At 51.8% G+C, this 18,898-nt stretch overlaps 3 protein-coding genes across 9 annotated transcripts in view; 2 read left to right on the top strand and 1 right to left on the bottom strand.

Annotated features, from left to right (window-relative positions):
* DUS2 (dihydrouridine synthase 2) overlaps positions 1–695 on the bottom strand; it is a 45,300-nt gene extending 44,605 nt beyond the window's left edge. The window contains exon 1 of one of the 3 annotated variants that reach the window (XM_069550137.1): positions 506–695. The gene's annotated coding sequence lies outside the window, so the exon portion shown is untranslated. The remainder of the gene's footprint in view (positions 1–505) is intronic. The other 2 variants (XM_069550139.1, XM_069550140.1) reach the window with 2 other exon arrangements.
* Positions 681–8,067, top strand: LOC138418626 (dipeptidase 2-like). Of its 4 annotated transcripts, none has more exons than XM_069550143.1 (12): positions 681–858; positions 1,020–1,088; positions 1,750–2,049; positions 2,319–2,445; positions 2,745–2,874; positions 2,962–3,103; positions 3,388–3,457; positions 3,578–3,754; positions 4,363–4,447; positions 5,098–5,173; positions 5,838–5,973; positions 6,066–6,428. In XM_069550143.1, the coding sequence occupies exons 3-12, from the start codon at positions 1,847–1,849 to the stop codon at positions 6,321–6,323; spliced, it is 1,404 nt and encodes a 467-aa protein (XP_069406244.1). In that variant the 5' UTR covers positions 681–858; positions 1,020–1,088; positions 1,750–1,846; the 3' UTR covers positions 6,324–6,428. The 4 variants fall into 4 exon arrangements, with proteins under 4 accessions (XP_069406244.1, XP_069406245.1, XP_069406246.1 ...); XM_069550144.1 differs by lacking the exon at positions 6,066–6,428 and adding an exon at positions 7,948–8,067 and having other exon boundaries at positions 745–858; XM_069550145.1 differs by lacking the exon at positions 1,750–2,049 and having other exon boundaries at positions 771–858.
* On the top strand, positions 8,032–12,528 carry LOC138418625 (dipeptidase 3-like). 2 transcript variants are annotated; one of them, XM_069550141.1, is made up of 10 exons: positions 8,135–8,677; positions 8,969–9,095; positions 9,582–9,711; positions 9,800–9,941; positions 10,173–10,239; positions 10,357–10,533; positions 10,805–10,889; positions 11,392–11,467; positions 11,940–12,075; positions 12,164–12,528. In XM_069550141.1, exons 1-10 carry the CDS (start codon positions 8,412–8,414, stop codon positions 12,404–12,406), a joined length of 1,449 nt encoding a protein of 482 aa, XP_069406242.1. In that variant the 5' UTR covers positions 8,135–8,411; the 3' UTR covers positions 12,407–12,528. The 2 variants fall into 2 exon arrangements, with proteins under 2 accessions (XP_069406243.1, XP_069406242.1); XM_069550142.1 differs by lacking the exon at positions 8,969–9,095 and having other exon boundaries at positions 8,032–8,677.
* Positions 12,529–18,898: the final 6,370 nt, after the last annotated feature.

Genomic DNA, 18,898 nt, shown 5'->3' with positions numbered 1-18,898 from the left:
CTGTTTGTCTGCACTTCCTGGAGGTCTATCAAGAGTGGAATGAACTGTTTATCCCCCAAACTCATATTTTTTTTGGCCTGGAAACCAGCCCAAGAATTTCTCCTCCCTCTCCCCACTGTGAGAGTGACTGTGGGGCCTGCTGACCAGCAAGGGGAGGGAAAGGAGTCAGGTGTGAATTTGGATGCCCAGGGCAGGGATACACCATGCTGTACTCAGAAGCAGAGCCCTAGGGGACCCACGCTCTGCAGGCGGGCTGCCTAGAGAACCCTCCAGCTGCAGTGAGCAAGGAGCAGACTCACCTCCAACATAGCACTACCAGTGTGCCCTTCCTTCTGGCCTGTAGGCACTGGGCAATGTCAAATTCAATATACATGAGCCTTGAAATATACACAAGCAGGGACCCTTCCCCTCCCAGGTGGCCCAGGACCTTTAGTTCTGCTGGAAGAGTTTTACTCATTTCATTTTTAGAGAGATTTCTAGGGTCTCCAGCACTCAGACTCCCTACCTCTGAGCTAGTCACTCCTGCCACCCGGGAAAGGTTCCAAAGGCCGAACAGCTCCATGGGCCGCCAAGGATCAGAGCAGAAGTTTGGGCAAGGTTCCGAAAGCATCTCAGTGGCTGAGCTTCTGTAAGAAGGCACATCCCCAGTGTATAAATGTGGTGGTGGTGGGAGGGGAGCTGTTCCTAGAGGAGTCAGCTAGGGTGAGGGCCTGAAACTAGAAATGAGGAATGGGGTGGGGCCTCAGAGCAAGCACAGGAACTTAGACCTTGAGGTTTCTGGGAGAGCTAGACCCACAAGAGCCACGAGATACAGCGACTGTAGCAGCAGAGCCCAGACGCCAGGCATTCCACACTGAGGTAGGAGGGATCCTGGCCAGCAGGTCAGCCTGCAACTCTGGGAGGAAACTTCCTGGGGTGGGGAATCTCCTGCCATGGAAGTGACTTCAATTCCTTCCACTTAATAGCCTACTAACTGGGTTCTTGCTCTGTTGAGTAAAAGGGTCCTTGACTTTTCCCAGATGGTTGTTCAGTTCACATCACCAAAGTTCCTCAAGTGAGGCCCTGGAGAAGTGCAGCAACTCCTGAAGGTGCTCTTTCCAGAGGGTGACTGGGGGAAATGGGGGAGGGGTGCCCCTGACAATTCCCAGTTGCTGGCTGAAGTCCCCTGAGAATGGTCACGCACGCTGGGGAGTCAAATAGTGGGAGACAGAAGGTCGGGGGCAGAGGGGCCGTTCCTGAATCTAGAACCCACAAGGTTAACCCTTCATTTCTAAAAACTATCTCCTCCCTCACACCCACCCCTCGTGGCCCAGCACATGGAAACTGGGAGCTGAGATCAATGGAGACAGAGACACTGGCACGAGGCCCTGGGGTGGGTGGGGCAGGCTGCAGACAGATGGGGACAAGCCGTGCTCCTGGGAGGGGCTGCCTGGGGCTGAAGGCCACTCTGACAGAAGCGACCTGGCCTCTCTCTTGGACAGCAAGGTTAGAGGCAGGGGGAGAGCAATTTAGGGCGGCCCCCTCAGAATAGAGGGGTCGAGAGAGGGGCGGGGGCAGAGGGAACCCGAGATGGGAGGGGAATGGGCCCAAAGTGGAGGCCAAGTTAGCCCACAAGAGCAGCCTCTTAGCAGAGGGCAGGAGGGTAGTTCAGGCCCCCATGGCACCCGGGCTTTGCAGATTACAGCTCTCTGCACAGGGATGGCAGGGTCCTGTGACTCTGTATCCCCTCCCTCCATGCCCCTCTCCCAGAGGCCGCGTTACTGCGTGATCTGTGTCAACTGGCAGAACCCCAGCACCCCCACTGCTCTCAGACCCGCCTCTGCCCGCCTGCCCGGCCCTGTGCAGCATGCCAAGTGGGGGCCTTGAACATCCCCACATGCTCACCCAGCGGCCTCTGCTGCTCCTGCTGTGGCTGCTGTTGCAGCTGGTAACCTGCGCCCAAACAGCACCGGATGCCCCTATCGCCCTGACCAGTCTGGACACCTCCAGCACACTGAGTCTGGGGGAGCGTGCGCGGGCCCTGATGCGGGACTTCCCACTTGTGGATGGGTGCGTGGGGGATGGTGGGGGCCCAGCCCAGCCCTGGGCAGGTGAGGAAGTCCAGAGCATGCAGAGCTAGTGGGGCGGCTCCCTCACGCCACCCCTGGGTGTCCTCTCCATCATCCATGGGTGCCCTTCTCCTCTTCTGTCACTCCCTCTCTGGTGGGAACCCCCTCAGCCCAGGCCTCAGCTAGTCTCTGTGACAGTGTGAGGTGGGGGAATCCCCTGGCCGGCCCGAGCCCGAAGGAGCCCACCCATTTGCCTTGACCTCCCTCCAGCCACAACGACATGCCCCTGGTCCTGAGGCAGTTTAACCGCAAGGGCCTACAAGATGTTAATCTGCGCAATTTCAGCCACGGCCAGACCAGCTTGGACAGGCTTAAAGATGGTCTCGTGGGTGCCCAGGTACCAAGGGGACACACAAGGTGCCACCATGGCTCTGGGGGAATGTGGGGGAATTTGGGCGGGTTAGTGACATCGGAACTCAGTTACCATAGCAACCTAGAAAGTGCCATGACAAGGATGCTGGGGGCTAACAGGGGTCACAGTGAGTCAACATAATGGGCATCCAAGTGCCACAGAACAAGCCATGCATCACATGTGACACTGGGCACAGGGAGTGCTGCACCAGCTGTGGAGGCGGTGAGAAGCCCAGGAAGTTCTAAAGGAACCCCTACTCAAACCATCCCCTGGCCTTCCCTCAGTTCTGGTCAGCCTATGTCCCATGCCAGACCCAGGAACGGGATGCTGTGCGCCTCACCCTAGAGCAGATTGATCTCATCCACCGCATGTGTGCCTCCTATTCTGAGCTGGAGCTTGTGACCTCAGTTAAAGGTAGACGGATGGGCGGTGGCGGGTGTCAGGGGCTTGATTAGGTTACCCATGTCTCTGACAATGACAATCTGCCCCACCTGCCCCCAGCTCTGAATGGTACCCGGAAGTTGGCTTGCCTCATTGGTGTGGAGGGTGGCCACTCACTGGACAGCAGCCTCTCCGTCTTGCGTGCCTTCTATGTGCTGGGTGTGCGCTACCTGACACTCACGCACACCTGCAACACGCCCTGGTGAGCTTGGTGCAGATGGTATGGGCCCAGTGAGGCAGGGATCTGCCCAAGATCATGCTGGGGCCCACACCAAGCTTCACCCCTGGGACTACCTGGAGTAGGGAGGTCTACAAAGCAAGACTGGATCTCCAGAAGAGCCCTCCTACTGCCACACACAGTCCTGCTTGGGTCCCTCCTCTTGCTCCAGGGGAGTTGCAGGTGTAGAGGGCTTGATGGAACCTCTGTCTAGCTTCTTGTAGCTGAGTCATGACCACCAGTCAGACTGCCTCCTGGCCACCCTGCAGGGCAGAGAGCTCAGCTAAAGGCATCCACCCCTTCTACAGAGATGTCAGTGGGCTGACCAGCTTCGGTGAGGTGAGGACCCTGACCCCATACCCTGCCCCATGTGAATGCACAGCCCCACCTGGTCCCTCCAGCTAAACGCACCTAAGACAAATGCAGCCCTGACACCTTCTCCCCAACCCATCCCTGCAGAAGGTGGTGGCAGAAATGAACCGTCTGGGCATGATGGTGGACTTGTCCCATGTCTCAGATGCCGTGGCACGACGAGCCCTAGAAGTATCGCAGGCACCTGTGATCTTCTCCCACTCGGCTGCCCGGGCTGTGTGCAAGAGCACCCGGAATGTTCCTGATGACATCCTACAGCTTTTGGTGAGAGACTGCCCTCGCCTGCAAACCTAAAGCAAGACATTCAAACCAGGAGCCCTTGAACCTGAGCTTCTGCTCCCTCAATTTCCTCAAACCCCAGGTTAAAGATCTTCTGCCCCAAAACGCACGAACCACAGCCCCTGAACTCTTGAACTCTAGGTGGGGGTTCTAGGTGGTAAACATCCCTCGAGAACCTCCCTGGTGATCCAGTGGCTAAGACTCCGTGCTCCCAATGTAGGGGGTCCAGGTTCCATCTCTGGTCGATAGATCCCACCCACCGCAACTGATAGCTCACGTGTTGCAACTAAAGACCCTGCCTGCCACAACAGAAGATCCCGCATGTGACAAGTAAGATGGAGGATCCCACATGCCACAACTAAGACACAGTGCAGCTAAAAGAATAAATAAAAATACTCCTCCAAACCCACAAACCAAGTGCCAAGACACCACCCAGACCCAGAGCTGAGGCTCCCCCATTCACACAAATCCAGAGAGGAGACATCTCTGATCTCAAAGCCAGGACTGAACACCCTCCTCAGAGGGCTGAGAGAGTGAAGAGGCAGGTGGTTGTGCCAGGGGCCAAGTCAAATGCCCATTGTCCAACCCTGCAGAAGAACAACGGTGGCATCGTGATGGTGTCTTTGTCCGTGGGGGTGTTACAGTGCAACCCGCTAGCCAACGTGTCTACTGTGGCAGGTAAGCCTCACCCCGGGCTCTCTGAACAGTTCTGATTTGGACCCGAAGCAGGGCCCAAATTTGAGGAGGACCTCAGAAGGGCCCCAGGGGTTTGACCCACTGTTGGCAATAGACATTGCTCCCCCAAGCCCAATAATGAGCAGTACACAGTTCTTGGTGCCATGTGGAACTGGAGCCATGGAATTGAAACGGATGCTGATGGATATCCGGGAGGCAGTCAGACAAAGAGTCCATGTGCTGCCCATCTGCACCTCTGCAGGGGCTCCAGAGCACATTGCCTGTGCCTCTGGTCAAGGGACTGGGCAGCTCCATAGGTCTCTGGGGTCTCTGTCAGTTGTTTTCTTGTTCATTTCTCACCATTCATGGAGAGGCTACCTCACAGGTTCTCAAGGGAACTGAGAGGCAGAGTGAATCTTGGCCCAAATGGGTGGCTCTGAGGTCCACTCCAAATCTGAAGTCCAGTCTGGAGCCAGCCAGGATCACTTCAGACCAAACCTCAGGGCTCTCTACTTGGTGCTCTGGGTGCAGGCCATGAAGGAATTGGCCTGTCTGGCCTACAGGCTGCAAGAAGGGAAATCAATAGAGGCCAGTCCTTACCACCCGCCCCCCCAACCCTGGAAGTCCCACACTGCTGACTTTCCATCCTTCAGATCACTTTGACCACATCAGGGCCATCATTGGATCCAAGTTCATCGGGATTGGAGGAGATTATGATGGGGCTGGCCGGTGAGTGCATCCATGTGGGCTTGTCTTGGGCTGATGTGTCACGGGGGCCTTCATAGCCATGGTGCCCACCATACTATGGTCCTCATGGCCTTGACCATAGCCTCAGGTCTGCTGGCCCCACTGGTATCTCCCCTCTCCCAGGGTCTGTTTGCTGGGCTCTCTTGTCTATCTCCATCCCGTTGGCCCTACTCTAGACCATCATATTTGGCTAACCCAACCAGACAGACCTCATCTGCACAGCATCTGCACCCAGCCAGTGCCAGCAGACCCATGGCCTCTGAGCAGACTCTTAGCAGATGGTTAGGGTGGGCTAACCATCTTCTTTGCCTGCAGTTGGGTCTGTGCATGCAAGGGAGTCAACCCAGTTCTTCAAAAGCTTTTCTTCTTTTTATAAACAGAAGGAAAAGTTTGCGTTCAGTGAAAGGCATAGATCTTAATAGTTCAATTCAAAGAATTTTGATGAATATTCAAGGAGCTTTAGGGCTCTTCTTCTGAAGCATGAAGAGCAGGCTTGAATCATTTACTCTCTCCAAGTCTCCATTTCCCATATTTGACCAGGGCTGAGGTTCAGTGGACCCTGCACACACAGGACACTGGTTCTGACTCAGGACCAGGGGGCAGGTCTGAGGCCCAATAGCTGGCTAGCTGGCTGGTGGCCACGCAGGTTCCCACAGGGTCTGGAGGACGTGTCCACATACCCAGTACTCATAGAGGAGTTGCTGAGGCGAGGCTGGAGTGAGGAAGAGCTCTGGGGCGTCCTTCGCGGAAATCTGCTGCGGGTCTTCAGCCGGGTAGAGCAGGTATGCTGGGCTGGGGCAGAGGGGCTCTGAGCAGGTGTGTGTGTGTGGAGGGGTTGCTGTGGGAGCTGCTGCCCACTGACTAATGCCTCCAGGTTCGGGAGGAGAACAAGGGACAGAGTCCCTCGGAGGATGAGTTCCCAGATGAGCAGCTGGGGAGCTCCTGCCGCTCCGTGCTCTCGCATCTGCAGCAGAGAGAGAATCTGGCTCAAGACCAGAGACTAAGCAGAACTCCAAGGCATGGGAATCCTATTTTGTCAACTATGCGGTCATTCTCAAAATCTTCCCCCAACACAGCCCCAGGCCTCACAGTTATTGCTGCCTTCCTGGTCCTCATTCTTTGGCTCTGGTGATCCATTAATCCTGCCAGATGTCACTTTGGCAGATGCAGACATCCACAAAGTTTCCTTTCATGCAAGCACAAACATTTCCCAAAAATAAATGTTTCAGAAATGGAATCAGCATGAGCTGTCCTTCTCTGTAGTGGGGCCTGTGGTACAGGCCCCAACACTGCGGTTTGGTGGGGGACCCTGTAGTTTAGACAGCAGGTACTCAAGGCAGACCTGCTGGCAGTGGCCTGAGGAATCCCAGGGGGTTTGGCTCCGCACCAGGAGAAGACAGTGGGAGGCTCTGGCTGCAGGAAGGCAGACTTTACTCATTCCTTCTGAGTAGCTCACCTCAATCCTGACCCACTGTCTACCATCTGGAGATCTTTTAGGGAATTCTGGCTCAGATTCCCAAGAAGAGAACCTGCCTGGATCACAAATGATCTTTGTTCCTATTTGGACAGAGCCAGAATGTCAGGCTACTTAATAGGCCACAGACCTCTAACGGCTGGACAGCTCTAGAGGTGGGCCCAGCCCTCCCCCTGCTCCTCAGGGACTTTCTAAGACATTCAGTCTACTTAGCCACTACATCTTCCCCCAGTCCATAAATGATAATGAACTAGGGACTTCCCTGGTGGTCCAGTGGCTAAGACTCCACATTCCCAATGTGGGGGCCCGGGTTCAATCCCTGGTCAGGCAACTAGATCCCACATGCAGCAACTAAGAGTTCACATGCCTCAACTAGAAGGTCCCGCATGTGCAACTCAGACCCTGTGCGGCCAAATAAGCTAAAGAAAAAATATTAAAAAAGATGAGACATAAATTGACCAGGGAGTAGGTAACCCCTTTCCTAAAACGGTTAGGACTACCCTGTAGCTCAAACGGTAGAGAATCTGCCTTTGATGCAGGAGACCAGGGTTCAATCCCTGGGTTGGGAAGTTCCTCTGGAGAAGGAAATGCAATCCACTCCAGTATTCTTGTCTGGAGAATTCCAAGGACAGAGAAGCCTGGCAGGCTATGTTCCATGGGGTCACAAAGAGTCGGTACATGATTGAGGGACTAACACACATAATACACAGGTAACCCTCTTCCCAAGATGGCTATTATTAACTAAAGTTAAGTATGTATAGTCCTCTAGAGTCTTTTTTTGTGTATGTGTATGTCAACATAGGTACAGAAGTAAATTTGGGGGAGGATTTTTGTTTTGTTTTCTGGGCGGAGGCACACCCTACAAAATGAACCTATGCCCCCTGTATTAGGAGCACACAGTCTTAACCACTGGACCACGAAGAAGTCCCCAGAAGTAAATTTTAATACGAGATGTGGTAAAGAATCTGCCTGTCAATGCAAGAGATGCAAGAGATGTGGGTTTGATCCCTGGGGAAGATCCCCTGGAGAAGGAAATGTCAACCCACTCCAGTATTCTTGCCTGGGAAATCCCAGGCACAGAGGGGCCTGGCAGGTTACAGTCCATGGGGTGACAGAAAAGTCAGACACAACTTAGTGAATGAGCAGGCACTAAAACAAAATGGCCTCCCATAAATATTATACTTAAATTTCATTTTTGTTAAAAATATATAGGGGATCTTTTTCTTCTGCCAGTCAAAACATACAGATCTAATTCACTCTTTTAAATTTTAATTCTTCCCAGAATTTCATGGAATATTTAACCAGTTGGAGTGCAGGCATATCCCTGCAGCTAAAACCCCACAAGGGCTTGCAACCTGTCTGCCTAGAGGTGAAATTGGGAAGATTCCTGGGCCCCTCCTAGTCACCCCCTGGCCTCCTCCCCAATCAGTAGGCCCCTGGCGCTTGGGAGGAGTGGGTGCAGGTCAGGAAGCAGGGACAGAGGTAACCGGCAGTGCGCCGCCTGAGGGCGCTCGGGGCCAAGGCTGGAATGGGGCGCCACCCTAGATGTGAGGTAAGGGCCTACCGCCCCCTGGCGGCAACGCTGGGCGGCGGCATTGCGGATCCCGGAGCTAATCTGCCTCACGAAGCCGTGCCGCTGCGTCACCAGCATCGACGGTCGGGACCCCACTGTCGCCCTCTGCCCCTCACCCGCTCCTCTTAGCTCTCGAGACCCGCCTCTGCCCGGCTGCTCGGCCCTGTGCAGCAATGCTGCCCCTTGGCCTCGAGCGTCCCCACATGCTCACCCAGCGGCCTCTGCTGCGTCTGCTGCTCCTGCTCTGGCTGCTGCTGCGGCTGGTAACCAGCGCCCAGACCAGCCCGGGCGGTCCCAGGGCCCAGACCACGTGGGGAACCCCTAGCGCCCTGACCAGGCCGGCCACCTCCAGCACCTCAACTGCGCCAGGCACCCCTAGAGGCCTGAGTCTCCAGGAGCGCGCGCGGGATCTGATGCGGCACTTCCGGCTGGTGGATGGGTGCGTAGGTGGGGGTGTGCGGGCTGGTGGGCGCTGAACCCGTTCCTGGACAGGAGAGGAGGTCCAGAGCGTGAAGGGTTAGAGAGAAGGCCCCCTGACACACCCCTCTCCTCCACCACCCCCATAGGGCGCCTTCCTCCCCACTACACTGTGGCTGGTAGAAACCCCTAACTAATAGCTGCTCTTCAGGACTATCATCTGTGTGAGGTGGGGACGTGGGGTGGCACAGGGTAGGCCCATGACCTGGAGGCCATGTCCCCTACTCTTCTTACTTTGTCCTGACAACCCCAGCCACAACCACCTGCCGTTGCTCCTGAAACGGCATTTCCAGAACAAGCTACAAGGTGTGAACCTGCGCAATTTCAGACTCGGCCAGACCAACCTAGACAAGCTCAGGGATGGCTTCGTGGGTGCACAGGTACCAGAGGGACACACATAATGGCCTCTGGGGAATCTGGGGGCCACAGAAACCTTGGTAGACAGGGATCTGATGGACATAGGACATACTATGTGCCATCATGTGGCTGCTGGGGAGTGAGTATAGGGGTGTAGGAGGTCAAGACAGGCCAGCTGCATGGGTGCCCAGGTTCTGTGGAGACACAGAAAGTGATTGGAGAATCCTTGGTGAGGGTAGGGGCTCTGAAACCACAAAGGATATGTATGGTGGATTGTCCTTGGGGCATTCACATAGCCCATGGACAAACAGCAAGCAATGATGTGTCATGATTTCAACTGGGCTGCTGGCAGCAAGCTGAATAGTCATGAGGGTACCACAGGGTCATGCGGTGCTGCACTCAGGCCACTGACCCACGTGAGTACCTTGAGGGCTGAGGAGGAGTAAGTAGCAGGCCTATAGCATTGAGACCAGCCTAATCTCATTCTGGACCCCTGGGCCAACCACCAGTTCTGGTCAGCCTACGCCCCATGCCAGACTCAGGACCAGGATGCCGTGCGCCTCACGCTGGAGCAGATTGACCTCATCCGCCGCATGTGTGACTCCTACAATGAACTGGAGCTCGTGACTTCAGCCGAAGGTGGGCTGGGGGAAGGGAGGGAAGTCAGGGGCTACTCTGGTGGTTCCAGCCCTGGCCTCTGACCACTTGATCCTCTATCTTTTTCTAGGACTGAACAGCACTCAAAAGCTGGCCTGCCTTATTGGCGTGGAGGGTGGTCACTCACTTGACAGCAGCCTCTCTGTGCTGCGCAGTTTCTATCTGCTGGGAGTTCGCTACCTGACGCTCACCTTTACCTGCAACACGCCCTGGTGAGCAGAATGCCTGGCCTGGAGTAGAATGGTAGATGCTTGGTGGGGAAAGTGCCAGAGAGGTGAGGATAGAGGCTGGACTCTCAGCAGGTCCCTCACACTCCCAGAAAGCAGCTGGTCTGAATCCTCACCCTGTTCTGAGGTGGAACGCATGGACAGAGAGCCTGGATGTCCAGGCTCTGTTGGCCAACGTGTGGCCTGCTAGATTGCCCTCCTCTGGTTGTCTTTCAGGGCAGAGAGCTCCACCAAGTTTCAGCTCCTCTACACCAACATCAGTGGGTTGACAAGCTTTGGTGAGGTAAGGACTCCTTTTCAATACCCTACCTCAGCCACCCCCTACAGGTATGCACACACATGCATCCCTCCTGACAACCACCCCCCCCCCCCAAAAAAAATCCTCCACTTGTCCCTGCAGAAGGTGATAGAGGAAATGAATCGCCTGGGCATGATGGTGGACTTGTCCTATGGGTCGCATGCCCTGGCACAGCAAGCCCTGAAGGTGTCAAAGGCTCCTGTGATCTTCTCCCATTCGGCTGCCAAAGCTGTATGTGACAACATGCTTAACATTCCTGATGACATCCTGCAACTTCTGGTGAGTGGCCACCCCAGCCCTCAAACCCAGGACTTTATCCAAAGATCCTTGACTCTGAGCAAAGCTGCCAGTCCAGTCTGCTGGTTAACCCTCTCCCATCTCTGGAACTCAAGGCCAAATCAGTTCCCACCCAGGGGCCAAGAGAGGTAAAGTCTCACCCAGGCCCTCAGGTGAGGACTCCGAATTTGCCTTATCAGGGCCCCCAGGGCATAGGTGGCAGGCTGTCAGGTCAGAAGGGGCAAGCTGAGTGTTCCTTTATTTATCCATGTAGAAGAAGAATGGTGGCATTGTGATGGTGTCGCTGTCCATGGGGGTGCTGCAGTGTAACCTGTTTGCTAATGTGTCCACCGTGGCAGGTGAGCCCCACTTCAATTCTTTGTGCAGTTGTAGCTTTGCCTGTGGCTGCCTAGCACACCCTGGGCCCTGGGCAGGCCTCCCAACAGTTTAGGGGAGCAGACACAGCTCTTCACTGCCCTGAACCCAGATCTGGGGCTCCAACCAGTGCAACAGGTTTGGGGGGAGGCAACTGCCTCTGCTTCTGGGTCTCTCTTTTGCTCCCATATCTCTAGACAGGACAGGCAGAGCCCTGTGAGCAGGCTCTCAAGGAACCAGAGGCATGGTGGCTCCTAGGCAGGAAAAGGTCCTAAGGGGTTCAGGCCCTGAGGTTTACTCTGGGTCCAATGTCTAGCCTGAAGCCACTCCAGAACTCACAGCAGGCTAGGAGCTCCATGGAGTCAGCTGTCCTGTCTTGGATTGCCTTGGGCAGGGGAACTGGCCACGCTGAGCTTCCTCAGACCAGGGCTGGTCCCAGGATCTAACTCCAGCCTCATGCTACCCACCACTACCCTCATCTCCTAGATCACTTTGACCACATCAGGGCAGTCATGGGATCTGAGTTCATCGGGATTAGCGGGAGTTATGATGGGTCTGGCCGGTGAGTGTTTCCCTGGGGTTTGTCTTGGCTGGGGTACAGTGGGGAGTCCCTTAGTCTCAGTTCCCCATCCATGATCCTCCCATCCTTCATCCTCCATTACAGACTCTGGTCTTTCAGCCCACCTGGCATCTTTCCCCTCTCAGGACCTGTTTCCTGGATTCTCCTTGTCCCTCTATGGTCCAGTGGACCCATTCCCACTCCAGGGCATCACAGTTGTTAAGAACCCCACCCCCTCTCAAGACCTGTCCAGCACATACTCCACTGCTGGCCCAGCAGATGTGCTGTGGGCTGAGCATCTGCTCAGCAGCTAAGTGCTGCTGAAGCCCAGTCTTCCAGGAGCTTCCAAAGTTGCATTCAGTAGCCTGAGAAACACGGCTTTAACTTCCCACATGTGGTTGGGGCTGGTGCGACACTGGGCCCTCAGCCAGGATCGGGGCTGAGGAGCACAGTTAGCCAGCTGGTGGCCACGCAGGTTCCCCGAGGGGCTGGAGGACGTGTCCACATACCCGATACTCGTAGAGGAGTTGCTGAGGCGAGGCTGGAGGGAGGAAGAGCTTCAGGGCGTCCTTCGTGGAAACCTCCTGCGGGTCTTCAGTCAGGTGGAGCAGGTATGCTGGGCTGGCCGCAGAGGGTTCAGTGGCTTCAGCGGGTGACGGGGCACTGTGGAAGCCACTGACTGCTGACTTTCATCTTCAGGTGAGAGAGGAAAACAAAGGTCAGAGTCCTTTGGAGGATGAATTTCCAAACAGGCAGGTGGGCAGCAGGTCGTGCCATTCCCACCTCCTGACTCAGGGTCAGAGTAAGCCTCGGGCCACACACCGGGGTAGAAACAAGTGGCTAACCAACCAGGCCCTCCAGAGGACCCCAAAAGCCTCCCCACAACTCATTCTAGGCCTTGTGGCTGCTGCCACCTTCTCAGTCCTCATCCTGTGGCTCTAGTGACCTGGCTAGTCCCCCAGAGGTCACTGGGGGACGAAATAACCCAAAGTCTCATGAAGTATCCCTTCTAGTCATCCAGGCACAAACATATATATGCTGAGAATAAACATTTCAAGAACAGAGCCAGGTGTGACTGTCCTTTCTTCACAGGGAAAGGGGTTGGGTCTGATGGGCTCTTGGTTGGTGAGGGGTCTTAGGTTCTACCCCCAGCTGCCCAGTATGTTTGGTTCCCATTGGCTTCCAGCTTTGTCTCTCTCTCTGGAAAGGCAGAAGAACCTTACCTTATTCTTACGCTAAAAGCCTGAGCCCACAAAACAGCACTAAAGAATCAAGTTCAGAGTTGATCTCATCATGGAGTATAACAGAGGGTACATTCCCAATCTCTCTCTGAAAGGTTTTTTAAAAAAAAATTTTTAAAGGATACCATTTATAGAGTAAATTAATGTGTTTGGAAATATCAAGAGAGAAAGCGTGTGAAGATTTTTCAGATAAGGTACTCTGATTTTTGTTAAACTGATTTTTTTTTAATGGGCAGGGGTGGGAATCAAGTTCTTGAAAGAAAGAAAAGAAACTCTTCAGGTCTACCTCTGCTCAGCTTCCTACAGACCCTCCATCTTTTGGTCACTTTCCTCTCCCAGTCCACAGGGTGGGCCAGAGCCAGATCTAAGTTCCTTCCATGGGAACTTTAAATTAGCAGAGAGACTACAGTGCCAACTGTGTTATAAATTGTGTCCATACACTTGTGGGTCTCTCTTTGAATTCTGTTCCATTTATTAAAACACGTTGATATCTAGGAGAGTGAGTCTTCCACTTAAAGTGTATCATCTCAGGAACTTCCCTGGTGGTCCAGTGGGTAAAACTCTGGGCTCCCAGTGCAGGGAACCCGGGTTCAATCACTAGGGAACTAGGTCCCACATGCTGCAAGTAAGAGTTTGCATCCCGCAACTAAATATCCTGCCTGCTGCAATGAAGATCAAAGATCCTTTGTGCTGCAACTAAGACCTTGTGCAGCCGAATAAATAAATAAATATAAAGAAAGTGAAAAAAGCAAGTCAGAGAGTGGGGTAAGTTTTCAACATGTATACTTGACAAAAGGTATATATCCAGAGGCAGACAAGCCAGTATAAAAATGGGCAAGACATGTGCAAAGGAACTTAACAAAAGAGGATATCCAAGTGGACAATAAGAAAATGAAAAGACTGCCAACCTTACTAATCACTAGAGAAATGCAAAATAAAACTCACAGAAAAAGATAACTAAAATTCAACAGATGAACAATAGGGTGTTATTAAGGATGTGTAGCATAAGGTTTTCTCATACCCAGCTGGTGGCAGTGTAAACTGATTAAAAAAAAAACAACCTGCTTTGAAAAACTGTTCCACATTATTTACTAAAGTTAAAGACACATATCAGTTCAGTTCAGTTGCTCAGTCGTGTCTGACTCTTTGCGACCCCATGGACTGCAGCACACCAGGCTTCCCTGTCCATCACCAACTCCCGGAGCTTGCTCAAACTCATGTCCATCGAGTCAGTGATGCCATCCAAACATCTCATTCTCTGTCATCCCCTTCTCCTGCCTTCAATCTTTCCCAGCATCAGGGTCTTTTCCAATGAGTCAGCTCTTCGCATCAGGTAGCCGAAGTACTGGAGTTTCAGCTTCAGCATCAGTCCTTCTAATGAATATTCAGACACATATACCCAAGATTTAACCATTTTTCTCCCCTAAAGACTCAACAGAAAGGCCTGCACACATGTGCACAGAAAGACATGAACAAACATATTTAGAGAAGGACTATTTTTAGTAATTTCAAACTGAAAATAACCCAACAATAGAGAAACCAATGGTGTGGTATTAACTCCATGGAAGAGAACACAGCAATGAAAAAGAACCAATTACAGGGGACTTCCCAGGGAGGCCAGGTTTGATCCCTGGTCAGGAAACTGAAACCTACATGCTGCAACTAAAAGCATGCTCATGGCATTGAAGATCCCAAGTGCTGTGTCCAAGACCTGATACAGCCAAATAAATAAAAAATAAAGTTTAAAAAAATTAAAAATAAAGTGAATAATTCAGTGGCATTTAGTACATTCACAATGTCATACAACCACCACTTCTATCTAGTTCCAAAATATTTTGACCATCCTAAAAGGAAACCCTCTATCTATTAAGCAGTTGCACCTGATCCTGTCATTCCCCCAGCCACCAATCTTCTCTCTGTATCTATGTATCTCCCTGTTCTGGATATTTCTTACAAATGGAGTCATATAATACATGACCTTTGTATCTGGCTTCCTCAGTTCAGTTCAGTTCAGTTCAGTCGCTCAGTCGTGTCTGACTCTTTGCAACCCCATGAATCGCAGCACGCCAGGCCTCCCTGTCCATCACCATCTCCTAGAGTTCACTCAGACTCACGTCCATCAAGTCCGTGATGCCATCCAGCCATCTCATCCTTTGTCGTCCCCTTCTCCTCCTGCCCCCAATCCCTCCCAGCATCAGAGTCTTTTCCCATGAGTCAACTCTTCGCATGAGGTGGCCAAAGTACTGGAGCTTCAGCTTTAGCATCATTCCTTCCAAAGAAATCCCAGGGTTGATCTCCCTCAGAATGGACTGGTTGGATCTCCTTGCAGTCCAAAGGAATCTCAAGAGTCTTCTCCAACACCACAGTTCAAATGCATCAATTCTTCGGCGCTCAGCCTTCTTCACAGTTCAACTCTCACATCCATACATGACCACAGGAAAAACCATAGGCTTGACTAGACGGACCTTAGTAGGCAAAGTAATGTCTCTGCTTTTGAATATACTATCTGGCTTCCTACAGTTAACATAATGTCAAGGTTCATGTTGCACTTTTTCTCCATTTTTGTTTTACTCTTTTTCTGGAACTCCTATTGTGCAGATAGTAGAACTTCTTTTTCTATCTCATATCTTTCTTGTTTTCTTTTTCTTCTTTTGGGAGAATTCCTTAACTTGGTCTTTCTAATTTATGGATTCATTCTCAATGAAAACTTTCTGCTATTAGATCATCTATTGTGTTGTCTGACATACTATTGTGGTAATTTTTATACATGGTCCTGTATTTCTTTGATACTTCTCCCATCCAAAGATGGATTCTATGTCTGCCCACCCCTTGAATCTGGGCTTTGTACCTGCTTGACCAGTAAAATATGGCAGAAGTGATGTTGTGCCCATCCAGGCCTGGGCCCAGGGAACTGTCCTGCTTCTTAGGATGCTTACTCACTCATGGACTGTAGCCACTGTACTATGAGGAAGCCAAGCTGCCCAGGGAGAGGTTCACATGAGAAGGACCCAGTGTCCCTGGTCCACAGTCCCCCTGAGCTCTTAGCCTACAGCCAATAACAATCTAGTGGTCATGTGAATCATCCTTTTTTTGCTCATGCTCCTCGGCTTGTGGGATCTCAGTTTCCTGACCGGGGCCCCTGGCAGTGGAAGCACGGAGTCCTAACCACTGGACCCATGGGGAATTACCATGAATCATTTTCAAAATGAATCCTCCAGCCCCAAGTGATGCCATGTGGAGTAGAGACAAGCTTACTCAGTTTACAGATTTGTGAGCAAATAAATATTTTTGTTGATTATCACTGTAAGCCACTATCTTTGGGGGTAATTTGTTATGAAGCCATATTTCTTTACCTTATATTTCTGCTTGTTCTTTTAAAAGATATTTATTTATTATTTGGTTGCCACTCTCAGGGGCTTTTCTCTTGTTGCCATGCAGTGGCTTCTCTTGTTGCAAAGCATGGTCTGTAGAGTGCACAGGCTTCAGTAGTTGTGGCATGCAGGCTCAGTTGCCCTGCAGCATGTGAGATCTTAGTTCCCTGACCAGGGGTCAAACCCACTTTACCTGCATTGCAAGGCAGATTTTAACCATTGGACCACCAGGGAAGTCCCCTCTGCTTGTTCTTTTTTATACTTTCTTGTTTCATTTGGCTAATATTCTACCTTATCTTTTGTAATATGTTTATTAGGCTAGTTTTGAATTTTTGATCCATGTATTCTGATCCTTTCCCCAATAGATGTTTCCTTTTTCTTTTTTTAAAATTTATTTATTTTAATTGGAGGCTAATTACTTTACAATATTGTAGTGGTTTTTGCCATACATTGACATGAATCAGCCACGGGTGTACATGTGTCCCCCATCCTGAACTCCCCTCCCACCTCCCTCCCCATCCCATCCCTCTGGGTCATCCCTGTGCACCAGCCCTGAGCACCCTGTCTCATGCATTGAAGCTGGACTGGCAATCTGTTTCACATATGATAATATACATGTTTCAATGCCATTCTCTCAAATCATCCCACCCTCGCCTTCTCCCACAGAGTACAAAAGACTGTTCTTTAAGATGTTTTCTTTTGAAATGTCTGTGCTTGTCAAGTCTGTTTCTTTTGTCTATTATTTTTGCCTATGAGTACCCTAATGGTGCAGGCTACTTGACCAGTCAATTGTACGAGGGAAATTGTATCCTAGCTACAGAGTCTTGCAGAGTCTAAGGTTTCAGTTCGACTATAGTAGCCTATCTTCCCCACATAGCACCTGACCCTACCCCTGAGGAGAGAGGTCAGGTGTGGGGGCCAGGTAAGAACTATGCGGAGCCTTTGTGGAGCATCAGGAAAGACCGAGGAGGAGGCACCTATTCGTTCTTTAGTCAAAAGAAGTGTTGCGGCCAAGACTGAAAATACCAAGGTGAGGAGACTGAAACGGTCCTGCCAGTGTGAAATCCACACACAAGAAACATTAAAGATCTCCACCAACACACTTCTCCCTGCAGTGAGTCCTATGAAAGGAAAGTGCCTCACAGGAGGATGAAGTGGGGTGGTGGGAAGGTGAGGTGTGCTTCAGAGATGTTTTCTGGAGAAGAAGTAGTATTCCAAGCTGAGACCCCCTCCATACAAAGGAGTTTGGTAAATGGCTGGGGTGGGGGCGGGTACAAAGGCATCCTGTCAGGCACAGGTGCTGCACAGAAACCCCTTGAGTTTGGGGAAGTGGAAGAAGCCAGAAAGGTTGAGGCTGGGGCAGAGGATGAGGAGAGAGACAGCTGAAGAGACTGGAGGGGCCGGATGGAGCAGAGGTTTGTGGACCAAGAGAAGAGTTCGGGCTTTCTTTTCAAAAGAAGTGGCTCTTAGGACTTCCCTGGTGGTCTAGTAGCTAAGACTCCATACTCCCAATGCAGGGGGTCCAAGTTCGATCCCTGATCAAGGAACTAGATCACATATGCCCTAACTAAGAGTTTGCATGCCTGCAACTAAAGTTCTGGCCTGCCTCAATGAAGACCTGGTGCAATCAAATAAATAAGTAAATTTTTTTTTTTTTTTAAAAAGAAGAGATGGCTCTACCATGAGCAGGGAGTTCATTGGAAGGCTGCTACTGTGAGCAATTGAATGTGGCATGAAAGGCCAAAGCAACAGGCCTTGGCTGGGATGAGAGTAGGGTAGGGATCAGAATAGAGGTCAGCTCCCAGGTCCTCCTGCAGGGCCCAGAGACTGATTCCTGATTCCATCCCAGAGACAAAGGTCAGAGAATGCAGTCTGTAGTAGGTTGGAAAGATACCACTAATTCTGATATTCTAAAACCCTCTGAGTCATAAAAGGGAGAAAAAAATGGAGGTGGGCACTGGGGTTTTCTGATAGAGAAATAGCTGAAAGAATGGTCTAGAAAGATAAAGATGTTAAAGTAAAGCCACTTGAATAAACTTATCTGAAGCAATGGTGTAGAAAGTGAAAGAAAATTAAGAGTAAAGAAATAAATGGCTTGGGTAGATAGCATCACCAACTCAATGGACATGAATTTGAGCAAAGGGAGACAGTGGAGGATAGAGCAGCCTGCTTCAGTCCAAAGGGTCGCGAAGAGTCGGACATGACTTATCGACTGCACAATAACAAAAAGGAATCCCCAGGAGGTGAGACAGAAAAAGATAAAATTGAGGTGAAAGAACTTGGCTAAAGAATCCAATGCAGCGTCTGAAGAGGCCCGTGGGGCTGGACGAGGGGGAATGGGTGTCCTTACTTCCAAGAAGGAAGCAGCCTCTAGTGAAAGGGCACGGATCCCCCAAGCAGCCTCTAACAGAGACACACTGGAGGGTGGGCGAAGGGATAGGATCTTCCTGGGGTTCCCTTGGTTTCCAGGGATGCGGAGGAGAGGTGGAAGAGATGATGAAAATGGGGATAGGGTGCCGAGGAGGCCCCTGGGCGGTTCTTGAATGAGCTCTGAGCTCCTGCCTACTCTCCCGGGCCCTGCATCACAGAAATGTCACTGAGCGCTCACTAGGCACAAAGCTCACCTTGCGCCCCACCTCAGGAGCCCTCATCAGCCCCAAGTGCATGTCCTCATTTTACTAGCACTGCATCTGAAGCTCAGAGAGGCCGGCTCACCACCCGAGGTCACACAGGAATCGGGCCTCCCCAGGGCGTGGAATAGCACTCCCGCCCCGGGGGTTTCACTCCTCCGGGGCCCCCCTCAGGGAGGAGCCGGCCTCGAG

This window comes from Ovis canadensis, chromosome 14, assembly GCF_042477335.2.
Source record: "Ovis canadensis isolate MfBH-ARS-UI-01 breed Bighorn chromosome 14, ARS-UI_OviCan_v2, whole genome shotgun sequence".
Lineage (NCBI taxonomy): Eukaryota > Metazoa > Chordata > Mammalia > Artiodactyla > Bovidae > Ovis > Ovis canadensis.
The sequence above is the reverse complement of the archived record's forward strand: the minus strand, read 5'-3'. Positions and strand labels throughout refer to the sequence as shown.

Excerpts from the sequence above, each read along its gene's own strand:
- LOC138418626 (XM_069550143.1), top strand. The coding sequence starts at position 1,847 with ATGCCAAGTGGGGGCCTTGAACATCCCCACATGCTCACCCAGCGGCCT. Across the intron at positions 2,050-2,318 it reads GACTTCCCACTTGTGGATGG|CCACAACGACATGCCCCTGG; the intron begins GTGCGTGGGGGA and ends ACCTCCCTCCAG. Across the intron at positions 4,448-5,097 it reads CAACGTGTCTACTGTGGCAG|ATCACTTTGACCACATCAGG; the intron begins GTAAGCCTCACC and ends TCCATCCTTCAG.
- LOC138418625 (XM_069550141.1), top strand. The coding sequence starts at position 8,412 with ATGCTGCCCCTTGGCCTCGAGCGTCCCCACATGCTCACCCAGCGGCCT. Across the intron at positions 9,942-10,172 it reads TTTACCTGCAACACGCCCTG|GGCAGAGAGCTCCACCAAGT; the intron begins GTGAGCAGAATG and ends GTTGTCTTTCAG. Across the intron at positions 12,076-12,163 it reads TCTTCAGTCAGGTGGAGCAG|GTGAGAGAGGAAAACAAAGG; the intron begins GTATGCTGGGCT and ends TTTCATCTTCAG.